The following is a 19,862-nucleotide window of genomic DNA, read 5'->3' as shown; positions in this document are numbered from 1 at the left end:
GGAGCTATATATATATATATATATATATATATATATATCCACATATATATATATATATTGATATATATATACAACCAAATTTGCTATCCGCACACTTCTTGAGCCGTTCTGCACTTCTGCGCCAATGTTATGAAACAGTGGGTTTAATAAACATCATTACCAACCCCATTCAGAGTTCTTCAGCCAATGACATGATCAGTTTGGCACACTGAAGTTCCGGAGCATGTTAGTGACTTTGAAGCAACAGCCAAAGTATTATCATGTCAAAGCCAAACAGTAAGCAGACCTGTAGCGTCGTTCAGACGATTGTCAGCTAAAAGTGTTAACTAGCTTCATCAGAATCTGAATCAATTTAACTGGCCAAGTATGTTAAAAGACACACAAAGAATTTTTCACTGGTAGTTTGAGCCACTCCAGTATCAAAGCAAAAAGCAACTATAGTATAAAAAAAGTAGGATTTAACCCATATGTAAACAAAGTCATTAAGAAATTTAAGGATACCATTAGTTCGATTATAACAAACAATGAAAGCTGGGCAAATGAAGCAGATAGAGAGTGGCCGATATTGTTGTATTTACGTTACAATAACAGTTATGCAAAGATGCAAAGAGTCTTTGAACTCTTTAAAGTGTCCATTAGAAGTTATAGAAATAACATGGTGGTGAATCGACAGTAAGGAATAAAATATTGCTATCACAAGAGGATGTCCAAAATTGGCAAAATGTATCAAAACACCACTATGGAGGTGAGAATCTGTTTAGGGAGTCATTGCAAAAGGGAAAAACTATTGGAATGTCTTCTGTTTGCAGTGTACATTGTTCAATATTGAGGGAAGGAGCAGGAAGAGGTGGTGACCAGGATGTGCAGGGTCCAAGAGAAATTTCCTTGTGCTTGTCTCAGTTCCTGCAGCATGCAAGCCCTCAAAGGTTGGTGCTTGAAGGTCGGGCGGGACCGGTGATCTTGGCGGTCATAACAGTCCTGTGCAGATTTTGTTCTTATTTGTGGTAGCGCCAAATCAGACTGTGATGGACGAGCACAAGAGTGATTGAGTGACTGCTGTATAGAACTGCTTCTTCAGCAGCCACAGGAAGTACATCCTCTTGCGCGATGATGGGGAGGCACTAGCTTCAAGTGTGTCTTTAGGCGGGGATCTGGCTAAAATAGAGAGTGTAAGTTAATTGAGTGTTGTTTGAGGTGTGTATAGGTGTTTGTTTTTGCGAATAGTCAAAAATGGTCTGATTTCACTTGTTTTCTGTACTGTGGGTTCTGCTTCTGCTGGCAGAGGCAAGCAGCCAGCCACCTTGAATGCTCGCAGAAAAGTGAGGCGGGAGAGGTGGCAGCAGCAGGAACGTGCTGTTCATCATTCTAATGAATGTAATTTTATTATTGGCCCGGTAGTATGTGGGTGGGATGAGGGCTGGTGCACTGCATGAGCAAATTTTACCATGGCAATAAATAGGCTTTATAAATACATATGTAATTCTTGATAGTATTTTAACAAAGGCAAGCCACAGAGACTTTTGTACGACACATGGCAAGTGGTTTGAATCATAAGAAAATAAAAACAAATCACAATGCATTTTAAGAGTGCTTTCTGAGTACTGACATCTGCGGACGGCACAATGCTGTATTTACATGTTTCACTTTTATTTATTTTTTCAATTAGTAGAAATATGTGTCTTAACCGTCACTATTGTTTGTTTTGCATGACAATATAACACAGATGTACAGTTTTGAAATCATGACAAACGGATGTGTTTCATTATTGCTCTACAAAACACACCACAGTCAAAATCTCTCCAATAAATCTACAATTGGGAATAATCCAACGGAGTTTGTCTTTTTTTTAGTTCATAATTGCAGAATAAAACATCAATACATATTTCATAAAGCTATCCATAATGCTTTTATACATTGTCCTAAATTGAACATTTTACATGAGAGTTTGTTGTTAAAGGCCGCAAAGCAGTTTAGCAGGTTAACCTCTGTCTGGACTAAAGTGGAGCAGATGGTGAGCCAGGCAGCAACGGGCATTTAACTCCAGTCCTGTCAGGCCTGTGGGAGTAGACCCCACAGGACACAAATTCCATAATGTAGGCCATCATAACAGCATGCAAGTCTGATTTCTGGGGATGTGATAGGGAGGTAGGGTGAGTCGGGGGTTCAGGTTTTTCTTCCAAAATGCCATGGTAGCACTCCCACACCCCGCCAACCCAAACTCACGTATTTTGAGCTCCTGCAGAATAAAGTGGAGAACAACACAGGAAAATGCAAGAGATTAATCAACACATGTACATTTTGCATATGTATTTACGAGTGGCGAAAGGCAAAGACGGTGCGGGATGTCACAGGAAAAAAAAACAGCGATAACCACCTTCGTTTCTTTTACGAGGCAGAAGCAGAAAATGACAGAAAAACACATATATTCATATTTCTCATGACAATGTGCTTAGTGTTTACTTTGTATAGACATGAGCTGACCAAATAAAAATCACCAGATGACGATTCAAGATTTAACATTCCCAAAACAGAGTGCCCATCCCTCACTTGTGAATATGTGCTGTCACACAACTTACATTTATTACATGAAAATATTTAGATATACAAATGAAATCATTTGGTATGATTAATATTTACAGTATTTAAAATACATACCTCGTAAAACTATCTCTCTATCTTTTCATGTCAACATGGGTTATGCGTGCCATTTCTGCTAAATGTCATGCATAAAAGTAAGTATAGGTATTGTAAGTGTGCTAATCAGTGCTTACTGTTATTACATGCCCACTTGTATAATTACACGGCATTAGTGCGTCAGATGTAGTTGGCGACCTTTTGCGAAGTAATGGCAGTGAGGAAGGCAGCTGTGTTGCTTGTACTGATGCATAGCGCCGATGATGCGAACAGGTGATAAAGACCAAGATTAGGTAATTGCTATGCAATAAGGAAACCTGTAATCACTGTGTGGTGATTATATAATGGGCCTCGCTGATATGGGAGAGTTGAACCTCAATGATTTGATTTTTTTATGTGTTGGAAAGAAATAACTTAAAAAAAAACAAACAAAAAAAAAAAATCGGATTCCCCAAATTGTTATTTGTTAGAATCAGAATCAAAATGCCCTTCATTGACACTGTACTGACATTGAGCTCCCCTCTCCAGTGCAAATATAATAAAGAAATGAATTAAATAATTATTATTATAAATAATCAATTAAATTAGCTCCTGTCATACTAAATCTTTTTATAAATTTCTCTTAATATTATACAACCGTAACCTGACCATTTAATGGGAATTACTTAATGTGTTGCTGTGCATATGGTCCATTAGTGTGCAAAATTGTGCATGTGGCATCTGCAATGGACATATCGCCCAACTGTCCTGCTGTGTTATAATTGTCTGTTCACTGTATATGTGTACAAAAAAATAAAAAGTCAATATTTACACAACATGTCCCCTTTAAGAAAATTTCCAAGGAGTAACACATTTATTACACCACCTGCCATCAAGAGACAATACAACGTCATCAAGTACTTTAATGAGGACTTTCAACTTCATTGACCTCTTAAAATTTGACCAGGAATTTCAAACAGAATTCAAATTGCTTTTTGAATGTCATCTTCTGGGACTGGCTTGCAACGCCCAAAGTCAGCTGGGAAAGGATCCTGCACACCCGAAACCCTTGTGAGGGTAAACCGTACAGAGAATGGATGGATGGATATAATTAATTTTCCCAAACGCAATTAGAAAAAAATGAAAGAACACAATAGTGAATCAGTAAATGTTTGTACATCTTTTTTTTTAAAGAATGATTACTTAAAGCTTAATGTACTGCATTAAATTAGATACAATATTGAAGTTGGTTATAAATAGCCATTTATAAACATTTTATGCTGTCAGAGAATTTATTTTAATCTTTACTGCAGTAGTTTTTATGCATCATACTTTGACTATAATATGTTAGAAACAGTTCTCAGTCAGAAGCCGTGCAATTCTACTTCGCAAATTTCAGCCACTATCAAACACATGTTAAATTCATACTTCTGAGCGTGTCCACTGAACATTAATATCTTGACACAGCTTTTGTACTAAAGCTCAGTAGATTCTGCAAGTGTACTAATAAAACAATCAATGGAGTGAACAATGATGATGGCATGCCTATTTAGTGTTTTTCACCAGTTGTTTGTCCTTTTGGTGTCACCCTATAAATAAATAAAAAGGGGGTTTGATTAATGAAGTAAAACCATCAATCTGTGTTGTTGTCACTTCTCGGAATCACAGAGTTCCACAAATGAGCACATCTAACTAAGTCCCCCATGTCTTCATCCAAAACACTTCAGTTCCATCACTTGCACCCAATTTGCTTTATCAGCTGAGGAGGTCAGAGTGGTGAGAACACTGTGCAGAAGTGGACCTCCCCTCGTGCATCAGCACAATGGACCCGTCTCAAGCCTCAGACACCGTCCGCCAGCCCGAAGAGGAGGATCCCTCCGTGACTCCCAAGCAAGGTGCAGCGCACTGCTGTCACTGGCCACCTCTTCATTGCTTGCACCTGCTAAAACATTTGAGGTATTTGAGCGTTGGGGTAGCACATTTGCTTTTCATTTAACCTGCCTTTGCAGACCTTTGAAGTACATAATAGCAGAGCAGCTTGGCCCCCTCCAGCCACCTTAATCATTTACCTAGTAAAGGCACATTCTCTCCAGCCAAGCCATCAAGCGGAAAACGAGTTTGGCCTGCTATTTCTCCCGCCCACCCCACCACCACCAAAATATCTTTCCTCTCTAGCGCTTGCTCTCTCTTAACATGTTTTGCTTTGTGTGTGTGTGTGTGTCACTCCCTCCTCTTCACAAAGCCCCCATGCTGTGGCTCTGCGACTACTGTATGAATGAATGTAGGAGCTGTGAGCCAATTGTTAGCCGCGTCTCGGCGTGAAAGGCTTCAAAAGATGGTGTAGTTGGCAGCCCATTGACACAATATGACTAATTATCACTCATGATTGGAGGACATGCAATATGGTCCACATATTTTGTCCAAGATAAGACCAAGAGCCTTCTGGGCTCTCAATAAGGATCACGAAAAAGACTGGCTTGTAAATATGATTTGACAAGAGACGAATATTTTGTATCAACTGTGATGGTAAAACCTTATGCTTTATTTTGGCTGGTGAAAATCCTCATTAGACAGATGGACCTGTGTGAGTGTGTGTTTTTGTTTCCAAGGACTGTGAGAGCAATTAGTAGCTCTCTAAAAACTAAAATCTGATTAATCATTGAGAGATTTTTTTTTTTTTTTTTTTTAGCGGGGTTCAGAGATTTGACATATTTCCACAAATTAAACTGTTTTTTAAATTCCTTTTAAATATGTGATCAAGTGACTCAGAAGTCAAAACACATCTTAAGAGGAACAGATTTTACTTTCTTTCGTTTCCCCAACAAGCACTCACAGGGAACAGTTTAGGTTTACTTGCACTACTGAATGCTATTCAAGCCAAAAGATTTTGCCCTAACACAGATAATGTTAAAATGTCGAAAAAATCTACCCTGTTGACTGGTCCGCCTTACAAGGAAAAAAAATAGCAAGAAAACCAGCAAAATAGCGAAGCAAAACTGGAATAGAGCAAGTTGTTAATATAATTTTGAAAGCCAGACGATAATGTTCGACCGAACTTAACCAAACTGAAATATTTTCCATCGTGTTGTCACTAGGGCTGCACAAGCCTGCCACCCAAACAATAATTAGTACCATGTCAGTGTTTCTTTTTTTTTTTGGCCCTCATACACATTTCACACTAATACAAATATACAAATAACACTATTCTAGTAACCATAAAAATATATTAAGATCTGACTAGTTATAGTGTATTGAGATTTGTAAGAAAAGTCCCACTGAGATTTTGGTAAAAGTTGAGTCCTTACGGCTTTATATCGTCTTTAATTTATTGTATGTCATAAAAACAAGCAAGCTCTTCCATATTACACTATATTGATATTAAATTGAGTCACACGAGGAAATACTTGAGAAATCACTAGCAGCTGTTTCCAATGCGGTACGCCTGAGCCATCAAGACATATTTGCTCCATCACTCCAGTGTTCCAAACCCAGATTCTTAATAACGTCTCGCCTTTGTCTCCTTCCAAATCACATGGCAGTCTAAGACAGGGGGAAAAAAAGGAAATAAATTAAAAAAAAAAAAAAAAAAAACGTTAGACGCATTCCTTTCTGGCTTAAGAACAACTTTGCATAAAAACTTCAAATGAATTCCAGCTATCTTGATTTTTTAAAAACTGTTGTTTTCACTGAAAACATTTTTTTTTAATAATAATAGAAAAAATACAAATAAAGAAGAAATGACAAAATAAAAAAAAACATAAGTCAAGTTCATGTAAATACGTTTCGGTTTTGTGCAAGTATCACCGTGACGCCCTCAGTCCTCATGAGGCAGAGCATCAGTCACGTGCTCACACACAATTTTCTTGGGGCCCCAACTATTTCCCCTTTTATGCTCGATTTAACACAATCATTGCACAGGAGGACCACCATAACCATTTCGTCAGAAGGAAAACCAGGATGAGGATCAAACTCTTGACCCTTGTAACTAAATGCGAAGCCCCTACTTCAAATGAATCTGATAGACGGCTACTGAACATTCTGAATCCCCTCGCCTCATGTTGGACTGAGTCGACTCTGTGCATCGGAAATGCTCAACTCCAATGCAATTTGTTGACTAATTTTTTTTTTTTTACATCTAAGTGATGCAAGTGATCTGATATTACTGTTTACAATTACTAAACACCAGAAACAACTACCATGGACACATGCCATAAATGTATACACAAGTTCCGTACATGCTTGCATTTTACAGGAGTGGTCCCCAACTTTTTTTCCCGTCACATACATCTCCATAACTTTTGCCGACTGGGTGCTGCTGAAACCTTCATTCGTATCATTTTCGCTTCCACCGCCTCCACGCTTCCACTATATTAGTTTTGATTAGCAGAGGGAATGTTGTGTGCTATACTTCAGTCAGGCTCACATTGACAAGATACTGTATATCGGCTCTGTCATGATATTCCATGTATGTCATTCATTCTGAAAAAAAAAAATAAAAAATCAAGTTACTGACATGGTATCCTTCTTTTAAGTTTTAAGTTGTTTTAATTGAACTAGTTTTCTAGCGTGAGGTCGGGTTCACTAAGGAGACTTGAGCATGCGTGGGACCACTAATATTTTAAGCGACAGAAGTGTTTACAGGCGAGAGGAATTTGGTTTCCAATCCGGATGTGTTGATTCTAAAATAGTTACATGAAGATATTTACATGCATTTATATTTTCAATCAATATCATGACTGGATTCATATCAGATTCTAATCCACATACAGTGTAAATCCAGCAAAGCGAGGAACATTTGTGCTCACATTGGAAGCGACACAGAGATGAGGAAAAAGCCGACAATGAGTGTTAACTGTAATGCAAGATGTTTGACTGATCATTAAAAATAAAGAAAACAGAGCGGATCTATGTTTGCAGTCTACAAGAATCTCCATTCAAAACACTTCAAAAGTTCCTCAAGAGAAAGAGATTTTTTTTTTCTCTGGAGTATCCGTTTGTATTCATTGTTCTTGCTCAGTTATGTCAACCAGAACTAAAGAGCTTGTTAAAAAGGTCTACTCCTCGTGTTATATAAATCCCAAATAATAAGGGAAGGGGTACATACAAAGATGAAAAGGGGACATGGGGCTTAAAATCAAATAAATCTCACCTGGATCCCGGGTAAATGCTTGGCAGAGCACTCCTTATATTGTGCTCAAATTACTTCATTTGTTCCCTAAAACATTTTAATCCTGATTGACCTCAAACTTCCCGTGAACCAGGGCCCCAACAAAAGGCCGCCCACTGTCCTCGCAGTAAATCTGTTGTCTCCCTTCTGGGCCCTCAACAGGGGATCGTAGATCAGCACGGCTCTGCAGCTTGCTTCAATTTACTCAATTAACTCTGCTGAAGCATTTGTAAGTTCTACAGCTGTTGGTTTATTATCAAGGACTAAAATGCGCACAAGCCAGTTCGGAAGCAAGCGGTTGTGACAAGTTTCACCAAGAGGGATCAGGGCAAACTCATTTCAATCCCTTTTGGACGCATAGCCTCACTTTTGTCAGCGCAGAATACGATAATCAAATGAGCTGATCATTGCATACCTTTGCGGGATGACTTGCCTTTATAAATGTTACGTTTAGATACCAAGATAACAAGCTTAACTAAGACATTTGGATGACAGAGTCCAACACACAGTATGAATTACTGTTTGACTTCCAACCAGCCTTTACAAATAAAGTTCTCAGATGAGCTTCGCCACATGAAATGGGTTAGTCCCACAGCCTGAATCATACACAGATGACAAACCTCATGAGGATAACTGTAAATCAGGACCACAACATTATTGCATTATGAACTGTTATCTATGAAATGACCTTGCAGCATTATCATGTATAAAATATAGCATGCATTTATCCCATTCCAGTTATCGCAACTTCCTTGGTTTGATAAAACTAGATTTTTCACATCTTCTGCTAAACAATGTTGGATGAATCAAATAGAAAATGATGTGAGGAATGTCAAGTATACAAGAAGGAGGATGCTAATATTAACCAGGTGGTGGCCTGCCATCATCGTAAAACATTCGCCCAGCACCATGTGCGCCCATATATTAACAAGCGAGGCCAACTACCTTTCAGTTTAAGAGCCGCAACACAAGATGACATTCATTGTGCTTTAAAATAAGATTTGGACAAATGATATTTTTCTCTGTCAAGCTAATATGCTACCTGCAAGCTTGGCTGTACAAAGCGAGGTCTCACCTTTGCAGTGGAAATTGGGAGGCTAGGCACTATTTTAACAGGCTGACAGTTGATTTTAATGGGAAAAGTATTGCTGGTACGCAGTTAGAGTGAAGTCACACACATATTTATGATATCTATCCTCCACATAAACATATACAGTGCACACTTTATTATTGTGACATTTCTTTGAAACCGTTCCTAGGTGCAAAAAGAAAAAAGTAGCAATAAATACAGCACAGACTGCCAAAATCTAACCCTAAAGTCTGATTTCGTTCTCCAAGCTTACTGTGGAATATTACCATACGTTTACGTTAACTAAAAAAAAAAAAAAAAAAAAAAGACCACTAGTTGGCATAAAATAGCAAGTAAATGGAAATGTATTCTACTGTCTACTTAAATTCTGATGCAAAAATTCTAAGATTATATTATGTAAAGAACCCACAGAAGAAAAAAACTGTATATATTTTTAAAATGATACATTAAAAAATAAATTCACAATTCAGATTCACCCCAGATAGACGTGTTGGGATAATTTCAGAGTTCTGGAATTATATCAGTAACAAACAATGGCACAAAAAAGAGAAATTATTTTATTTTTTTGTGATTTGACGTTGACATTTATTGAAGATTGTGCTGAAATTACCAACTTTATTTTTTTTTTGCACGATTTGAATTTAATTAAGCAGCCAACATATAATATTTACATTTACAATGACATGAGCAACAGATTTAATAAAATATGAGATGAACTAAACTCAAATACAAACTATAACACATATTCAAAGTGTCATTAAATCAGAGAATACCAGTGCAGACGTTTTCTTTTATTTAAAAGATGAAACGTAAGACAAAGTCTTTTGGGAGGCTTTAAGTACAAATTCCCCACTAATGATATTCCCTGTGGAAAGAATTTAATTTATTCAAGTTAATGCGCCTTATTGTCTTTTCAAGGTGTATTGCACGGAATTACCAAACAAATTTAATTGTTAATCCATCTGCTTTGAAACAACCGAGATCTTGTTCAATAAGCTCTGAGTCAGCTTGATCCAATTATGCTAGAACGGAGACATTTGTAATCATTTGCCATCACAACACCCCTGCAACCTACACACTTCCACGTACAAAACCGGCTTATGCTATTCGAAGGAAAGCATGAAACTTGTGCCTGGTGAGCACCCGAGTAACACAAACAGGTTGAAATGAAGTAGTGACCCCAGAGACTTTGAGGTCAAGGGGTCTCAGTTTAAGAAATGTAAATGACGCGTTCAACCGAGGGCTTTGTCGCATAACTTTTTTGTAGGAAGAATGAGGCCTGCTAGTTTACTTCACTGACTTCATGGACGCCTCTCTGGGGAGTGATAAGCAAGTATGAAAGTGTAATGAACTTGTTTTCCTTCTCTAAAGCTTCTTTGCTGTCTCCTAAATCACTTGTGAAGCGCTCGAGCGACCATCTTCTCGACAGAATGCGACTACACTTGTTCGGTCACAGAAAATAAAGCTGATGATTATATACGTTGAATCCAGTGAAATATCTTTATTTTTTATTTGGTTACATTTATTTTGTTGTTGTAATATACACATGTGATTTATACGTTAAATGGGTAATGTTCCATTAGTGCTTGGTCTGCTCCTGGTTAATCTTCTGCAGGGAGTGAGCCCAACATCTGTGGTATTCAAAGACGATTGATGGGCAGCATTCCTTGATTTTTTTTTCTTTTACCCCTGCCCTTCCCATTGCCCTTCCCGTGACGTAATGGCATTAACAATTAGTCCTCATTAATTTACCAAAAACAAATAATCGCCACAGTATACCTCCCTTCAAGCATATGGTTCTGATTTCCTTAACGTTTGTCAGTGGCCGCTGTTTGGTTAATCCTTTGGCCAAGGTGGCGTGGCCAAGCGGGGTCATGACTTTCTCCTCCCTTCAACTCATTTCCTCATCAAGATCTGAAGAATATGCCTAGCTTTCTTTACCTGCAAAATGTTTTAGTTCACATTTAAATACATTCATTGATGTGATAAATTGTTTATTACGCTATGACCAGGAAAGCAAGCCTGAGTCATCCATTTGTTTTCTATCCCAGCTGATTTTGGGCAAGATGTGGTTCACCCTGGACTGGTCGCCAGTCAATCGCAAGGCACATATTCACACTTACATTCACCCTATTCAATGTACCTGACATGCATGTTTTTGTAATGTGGGAGGAGCCTGGATTTGAAACCGAAAATCTGTGAGGCAAACGTGCAAACAACTTATGCACCGTTGCCACCCATTTCTGAACCACATCACCCAAAATAACAAATTAAGATGAGTTAGTGTTATAATGAACCAAATGATGTGTATTGTTAACTATAAAATTATGTAAATTAAAAATTGTATATTATTATCTATTTGTGTGTTTGTAAAAGTAATAGTTTTATCAAGCTGATGTTTTGGATGTAATCCTGCAAGCGGGGACAAAAAAACACATGTACTGAAGACAGGAAATTAATCAGTCAATCAACCAATCAAAACTGTTGCCAACATGATTACTAGCAGATGACCGTTTTGTTTAACAACATGTATTGTAGATACTGGTGCACAAATGTTGGATCACCAGAAGGGTGGATTAGGGTCGCCAAACATTTCTTTACAGGAAGATGTTCTATGCAGGCCTACTAGTCGAAACATTGCAATCTGATTAACATTGAATATGAGTTCAGCTGCAATACTCATCCGTTATTAGCCATCTGAGGGGGTGGCCATTTTGTCGCTTCTGTCGACTGAAAATGACATCACAGTTGCTCAAGGGTCAGCTAACAACCAATCATGGCTCAGCTTCAAAAAATATGTGAGCCTTGTTTAGTAATTACCTGAGCCGTGAGAAATTATGATGTCATTTTCAGTCAACATAATTGACAAAATGGCTGCCCCCTGACATGGCTAAAAACAGGTGGAATTTGCTGCTCAACCGATAGTCCACAAACACAATCTTAATGAGAATGCCATGTATAGACGAGTGAAAGCGCATAGAACATTTTATTGCAAATACCTTTTGGGGATTTACTTCCCCTTTAAGAAATAGTGCTTGTCATGATAACAAAAAAGTAATAATTACAGTAATAAGTAGTACATGGGAATATTTATTTATTTATTTATTTTAATGATCAAATCTGTCCTATTACTTACTTTCACTTGTCACTTCAATATTTCGGTCTCATTTGCTAACAGAGATGATATTGTCCTCAAAAGTATTTTATTAGAGTAGCAAACATGTTCAGTAAAACATAATCAGTTCAATTTAGTTGAACACAAAGCCATGAGGCAAGAGTTTACTTGCTTGTTGATGGAAAAAAAAAAAAAAAAAAAAAAAAAAAAGCAGCAATGATTTTGGAAATGACGGAATCTTACTCTAGACTTCTGTGTTTTCACGATAGTGGTCCATGTGCTGCTTTTCTGATTGCTTGCACCTTCATCCTGTTTACTCAGGAACAAATCTCCAGCTTCTCCTCCTGGTTGCAACCCAGTAATTCGTGTGGAGAAATCAAGGACCTTGAAGTGTGTTAATGCTCACATATTGAAGTCTTAGGGAGCGTGGCTAAGATACAGAACCTATAAAGGATGCGCAGATAGGAAAGCCTCAGCAGCATTTTTATGTAATAAAGTATCTAAACATTGGTACGACTCATTTCTGGACTCCACAGTGGACTTGTGATGAACCAAAATGGAACGTTTTTTCTTAATACATTTCATTTTAAGTAGGGGAGTTTGCTGTTCATATTTTTGTACACTATAGTGCACTCAGCCTTGTCATGTAAACATGAGTTTGTTGACCTGTTTTGGTGATCACTTTACGTCACTGCATTAACAAAAAGGATCCATGTATCTTGTCTGTGCCTTTTGTTGAGCTCAATGTAGAAAGGAGGAAGAAGACATGCAACACTCACATTTTTAAGTGTCTACATTGGAACCACATCCACAGGAAACTTACAGGTGGCGTACCAACACAGGAAGTGAGCCATCATTTAAGCGGGCTCATTTCCAATTTTCTTATTACCTATATTTTTCATTATTTCCATAAAACTATCTAATATGGTGATTATTTGATACTATTTCAGACTAAATTATGTACATTTATATAAGCTCTATCAATCCTTTTCAATGTACTGTATTTTCCGGACTATAAGCCGCTACTTTTTTCTCCTATATTTTGAACCATGCGGCTAATACAACAGTGCAGCTTTTCTGTGGATTTTTCTTTAACCAATAGTGGCGTTCTATAGTTCAGAAAATGCACTAAATAAATCTCCATTTTTTTTCTTCTTCTGGGTCTGTTCTGTTTTAATTAGCAAAGTTGTTGCGGTGTTAAAGGCACTGTTTTAACAATCTGTTTAAGAACCTTTATATGCACAGTAGAAAATCGTTCTGTACATGCAGTAAACAACAATTTTTTTTCAACATCGAAAACTGCGGCTTATAGCCTGGTGTGGGTTGTATGTCAGTTTTTTTGTTTTTTCCTTAAAAAGAGTTGCTGCTACTTGTATACAGGTGCCCTTTATAGTCCGGAAGATGCAGTATGTTTATTTAAACAATTGATCACGTTACAACATATTTACATCTGTATAATAACATAGCTGATAGGACAGCATGGTTGAGGCTTCAATTTTTTGGGGGCCAGTCGATATTTCCTACCATTGCAAATAGTATGTTGATTTTAACGCAATCCATTCATAATTAAGACCCACATTTTAAAGTAAATGGCCCTTGCATGAACAGTTGCTGTTGACCATTGATGAATGCAGCTCTGCAACCAAAAGTGAAAAATGGGTCGGCCTACTATGAGGTATAATAATACAACACCATATCATTAATGTACACACACACACAAACACACGCACACATCTTTTTTTCCCTTTTTTTTTCTTCTCACACAGATCTACAGCTGCATAAATGAATGGGCTTGGGGATAGTAGAGAATGGAATTTCTCATTTGATTTATATGATAGACCTGCTGGTGACCCCAGCCCACTGCTGGCAGCCTGCCATCACCTCATTCAGTAAACACTTGGAAGTGACCAGATGAAGTTTTACTCCACATTTGGGTCATTCTGGGCAGGTTGGCCATTTCAGCAAAGTTGAGTTTTGGCAGGTGCATGAGTAAATATGTCAAGCACTCAAGTTCATGAAGATTCATTTTTGTGCACTGGACCACAATGGCTATAGAATTGATATATGGATGCTTCGGAATTAAGAGTAAGAATGAAAATGTTTTCATTAAAATTATTTGTGGGTTTACAAAGTCTGGTTTTAAAAGACAAATGTCAATTGCCCCTTGAATGAAAGAAGCTTGATAGTGATATACAAAACATTCCAAGGGCAACTCTTGTTGTCAAATTGCACTTGGATAAGCAGAAAGGAAAATAGTGATGCATAAAGTGGATTATATCAACTGAATGCTACGTTACCGTCGCACAGCCGACTGGGTACAACTGCTGCGTGCATTGCAAGGCTCGAGACCCAATCGGTACACAGTAGGCAGAAACGTAATTTGCAAATATGCTTTTATTCCATGACAGAGTATAATTGTACAAACAAAATGAGATTATCTTGCCTGTCCCTCACAAGCAGCCTCAGCCTTTAAACTGATAATTTAACACCCCCCACCTCAATAAATAAATAAATTAAAAAATTTTGGCATGAGAGCATGTAGTCAACCTTGAGCTCAGGTTATTTTAAGGAAAGCCAATCTTTGATCAGTCAAGCTGAAATGGCGAAGATAAGTGGGGGCGACATCTCTCGGCAGGACTGCACACCAGTCTGGTATTGCTATTTCCTCTCTGGTTTCAAGAGTGGTAAATAGTTGCCGCCCCCACCTCTCCCCCACTGCACCCCCCCTCCCCTTATCTACACCCCACTTTCTTCTGGAGATCTCTGTCACTTTAATCCACAGAGTCTGCTGCTGGTTAACAAGGAAATCCTGTGTCAATTATCACCAACCACTTCCTGCTGGGAGAGCAACGGGGAATCAAAGGGGCCCGAGAGTCTTTCACACCACAGAGGAGCAGTAGGCCTAATTAAATGGCCCTTGTGTCCTGCTGGCTGCCCATGGCCGGGTGACAGATTGTCCAGCCCAACGATAACCTCCTTCAGCTGATGAGTGTTTGGATAGGGGAGCAAGTGGTGCCCCAAGGTTGGCAGATTGTGATCCAAGAGTCCAAATTAACTCACCTATAAGATGCTGGTTTTACAGGGCAAAATGATGGATAAATCCGTTGAAAGCTTGGTAATGATAATGTAATGTGGGTATAACAGATGCATCAGGTTCTATAAACTATTATGTCTTCAGTACATTTTGGAACATTGCAAGCTGCTAAAGTTGGGCAATTTACATCCAATATGTAATACAGTATTTATACACTAGTACCAGTAACGAGTACAACTATAATAAGCAGAGGGTTGCGGTTCAAGTCCCTGCGAATTAATAAAAAAAAAAATAATAAAAACAAATAAATAAATAAAAGGTTAAAAAAAAGGTAAAAAAAAATGTTGGAGAAATGCCTGCCTTTTGTTTGCTCTTGAGATGCCCTTAAGCAAGTAGGTCTCTATATAATGAGAGTGACAAGGGGAAGTATCTTCTTCTTAGAAAACATTGATAAGTATTTTATTTTTCCTTACAGCAACTTGGTAAAGCATTTTAAATTGTTTTTAATGCATTTAACTCATAAGTATTTGTATTTTGTTTAATCCCCTTTTGGATCAAAAGCTTAACCCAATGTGCTGGGTCAAACCCTTAACCCAATTTGTTGGGTATAAATAACCCAGCATTGCCTCTGACTCTTTTGTACACAGCGCTGGGTAACTTACTTAACCCAGTTTGGGTTACTTTCAACCCAGCAATTTTAAGACTGCAAGAATGTGAGTGTGAATGGTTGTTTGTCTACGGTACTTGTACCCTGGGATTGACTGGCGACCAGTCGAGGGTGCACCCCGTCTCTCATCCAGTGTAAATTGGGATGAGCGCTACCTCACGTGCAACCCGAATGAGGATAAGTGGTATAGAAAATAGATGAATTGATGCATAGAAAGTTATACACAGTGAAGGGAGGCGGCACCTAAAGAGAAACCAAAGTCTTGCCAAACTGGAAACAATGTGCACCAATTGAATTTAAGGAATAACCCTGGTGATGTTAAATTTTTTTTTTTTTTTTTTTTAATGGATCAAAATTATCATCTGGTCGCCATACACAAAATGTAATGTGCATTATAACAAGTGGGACTGACATTGACATCGGTATACAATTGTAATTGTAATGCAAATGCAGTCAATCTCAGAGGAAACTTTTAATCTCCAAAATGTTTCACAGAAAAATTTACTTTAAAGTTCAACATCCAAAAATGTGTGAGTTTGAGCCCACGATGCATCATTTGCACGCTACAGATTGAGGCGTTTAAATTATAATTTGATATGCGCTGCTTTATCTCAATTCTCAGAAACCTGCACTTGTGCAGAAAGAGGTTTTATGTGAAACCTTAATATGTAACACTGAGAATAAAAATTTCCAGCCCTTTTTTTTTATCAACTTTGAGCATCATATGAGGTCAGCAGATCAGCAGCCTGCCTCTTTGTAGGTGTCACTCCATTCGTAACTGTAACTGCTGCAAATTGTCCGATTAAGCCATCAGCCACATTGCAAAGATGAACACTTTCTGTTTGTTAAGAAAAAAACCTCACCTGAATTACGACTTCAAATACTGCCCGTGTAAAATATTAAACTGTCGGCAAGACTGGCAGAACATTTAGTGCATGTAAATGTAGAAAACTGAACACTGGACGAGGAACACATACGTAGCAATGTTTTCTCTTGCTGTTCTTGGCAGATGCCCCTCCTCTAGTGCATTGTCCACCTTTACATTTTTATTGAGTGGAAAGGGGGCGGCAGAAAAACCAATTTACTAACTAAGCGACATCATCTGTTTGGCCGTTTATCTCTGACACACCACCCCTCAGTCCAGTGTTGACAGTACATGATATTCCATTAATCTGCCTAATGAAAATTTAACCAGTGTTATAAACAAATAATTGGCCATTATCCTCTCAAAGATCCCGAATAAATTACTTGGGTGTTTTTTTTTTTTTTTTGTGCCTTCTGAAAGAAGCAGAAGACAGCCCCTCCTGATTGATGTCGGAATAAACGCGGGGCCGGCACCATCGCAGCGAGTGGGTCTCGGCTAAGCCTGTGATTGACTTAATGAGAGTCTTTGGGGTGAGTAAATGTTCCAAATTGCTCAGTCATTAGCTTTTGCTCGGCTGTCTGAAGATACCCCCGGATCTGCAGCGCGGGTCTCTCCTCTTGTACCATTCCGCCTGCAATTACATTTTCATTTAGAGCAAACCTCTGAAGTCCGATAGGCAGGCCCCTTTTCATTATGCTGGCCTCCTTTTTCTTTTTTATCTAAATGGTGTGAAATGTCTCTTCATTTAGACCAATTAAAGTTGAAAAAGACGGCTCTGTAATGAATTATCATACAAATTATTTACTTAATGCCACAATCTCTCTCCCTCTCCTCCTCTCCGTGACACCAGGGTGCATCCCGCAAACGGGGAATACGCTGATACAGATGCTTTGGCAGCCAACTTTAGATCTACTTTGAAAATTGCTTTAAATTTATTCACATTTTGCTGCGGTTCAGTCTCCCTTTTGGCATATCAATGTCTTGCAAGTCCCGTATACGGAGTAATGGAGGATGGGGAATGTAGCATCATATGTCGTCAGTATAGCTCATTTCATTTCATTTCAGGAGATGTCTAAGCTCTTCTTAATTAAAGACAAGCTTATGGTTTTGAATTAGCTCATTTAATTGGGGGAGGCATTTCTTGTCCGCAAGACGATGGAGAATACATCTCAAGTCTCCTTCTGGAGGCTGTTGGCTGACACATAAATACTGGAAGAGTTCACAACTATCACATCAGCCCCATCCATACCTCTGGGATGGCTTCTTCCTCTCCCGGCCGTCTCACTCTGCCAAAGACTCCCCCCCATTAGCTTCTCACCAGTAGAGCAGCTATTCAACTCATATTCAAGCCATTTTCCCTGAAGCAGCCGGTATATTTATTTTCATTTATTTATTTTTTGGGAAGTTTGCACAATAGGAAGGAGTATCATTTCAGTACCTTTTTGTTGTTTAATAGCGTTTATTTAACAAGAAATGTCGTGCAGGGTAAAGCTGGTCTGGCTGAAGTGGCTCATCATCACCATGGAGACGGTAGCTTGTACTTTATGCCAGAGCAGTTCCGTCAAAGCCCCAAGATGAGGGGGCAACAGATAGAAGTTGTTTGTTTGTCTACAGCTCAGCCACCCTTTCCCTCCTTAAAATGAAAGGGGATTGAAATCATGCGGAAGAGTTGTCACGCCCCTCAAAAAATTTTTTAAAAAAAACATGCTGGAAGAAAATTCTCAGGACAAATCATTTTAACAGACCGCATGGTGCGCAAATGCTCAAGAGGGGTCAGATTCAGAGTGTCGTTAAACTCACTGGGCAATAATCTTAAGTACTCCACGATTTGCGCTAATTGGTATGAAATCACAGAAAAGTGCTCAAGTACCACTTGGGTTTGCAGTATCTGCTCAATGTCAGACCTGATTGTTTTCAACAGCTAGGAAATTCAAACCTAAAACTGCTTTCATAGTCGCCCCCTCGTGCCTTTTTAACTGTAGTTGAAGAAATATCTAAAATAAATCAAAAACTTCTTATAGACATACATTTAAGTGACCACAGTAAATTAGTTGAATGGATAGCTTCCATCTGATGACAAACAACAGAAGGCTGAGATATTAAATACTTTTTTAAAATTTTTGTTTGATTATTTTGACAAAAATCTCAATGTCTCACTACAGGATAACACATATTCTGACTTTAGAGCCATTAGAACACTTTAGCTTACGGAAGATGTCACCAAGCTCTTACAACGGTTCAAAAGATTGTTTACTCAAACCTGTTCAATAAAATCAATAAATAAACAAAACAAAAACAAAATGAAACAATGGCAAAAAAAAAAAAATCCAGATGATCAAATTCAAAAACAACCAAATACTTGAATTTATTTCAAAACAACTTTGATTGCGTTCATAGTTCTACACTGGACTGCCCAGCTCCAGAATCTCTTCATTTCTCATCATCATGACAATTGCTGATGTGATCATACACGTACTGTCTATTGTGTATTTGTAGGAGCACAGCAACTTTTGCAAACATTTGAAATGAATTGAAGTGTTTTCGGATCATATTTACTGTTGTATTTATCATTAAAACTTTTTATATCGGGCAATTCTATTCACCTTTAGGGGAGCACCAATTATGAGGCTCGGTCACTCTCTTCGAGAATAGCGGGGGTCCACTGCATTGATCGTACATAGCAGGCCTAATGTTCTTCAGTGTGAAATGGGTATGTGTTAAAAATATTGATGCAGCAGGCAACTGCAATAAAGCAACACCATTACCACTCAGGATCAGTGTCAACATTCCACACATGTTGATGAATCTCATAACTGCCGAGGTTAACGCGAGCAAAGTGTGGTTAGACATTTACCGTATTGCATCCACTTAGAGCGAGAGATGCGCTCATTTGGAAGTGGAATTACAGCATGTTTATGACTAAATGATGAGCACATAATGTTTAAGAAGTTCGCCATATCCTGTCTGGTGAACATCTGAATGTGGCTGTATGCACATCGAAGGAGACGATGTGATTATGAATATGCTGTGTTTTGAGTCTTCATGTCACTCATTGAACAAGTACAATGTGACTGAAACAGCCACCTGGTGTGAAAAGCTTTAGCTGTGTCATCTGTTCTTTTCTGTGACATGAGAGGAAACTGTTGTAAAGCTGCCGGCTAATACTCCCTCCCTGCTACTTCAATACAAAGGGGTTGTTTCTTCAATATTAATAACCAGGTCGCACCTAAAAATTAATTTGGGAAAAACTAAGCGTGTACTCTTGCACAGAAGAGGTTAAAACTATTAATTAACAGTGGAACAGGTTCTTA

At 38.3% G+C, this 19,862-nt stretch overlaps 1 protein-coding gene across 1 annotated transcript in view; it reads right to left on the bottom strand.

The window, feature by feature from the left end:
- Window positions 1–6,034: 6,034 nt before the first annotated feature.
- The window catches only part of rab11fip2 (RAB11 family interacting protein 2 (class I)), a 48,419-nt gene continuing 34,591 nt past the window's right edge, over window positions 6,035–19,862 (bottom strand). The window contains exon 7 of the mRNA XM_088305213.1: window positions 6,035–6,153. Within this exon, the coding sequence (XP_088161339.1) occupies window positions 6,142–6,153 (12 nt within the window). The 3' untranslated portion in view covers window positions 6,035–6,141. The remainder of the gene's footprint in view (window positions 6,154–19,862) is intronic.

This window comes from Idiotropiscis lumnitzeri, chromosome 9 (assembly GCF_059441095.1).
Source record: "Idiotropiscis lumnitzeri isolate Australia: NSW breed Sydney's pygmy pipehorse chromosome 9, RoL_Ilum_1.0, whole genome shotgun sequence".
In the NCBI taxonomy this organism is placed as follows: domain Eukaryota; kingdom Metazoa; phylum Chordata; class Actinopteri; order Syngnathiformes; family Syngnathidae; genus Idiotropiscis; species Idiotropiscis lumnitzeri.
Note: the sequence above shows the minus strand (reverse complement) of the source record. Positions and strands in the feature narration are given on the sequence as shown.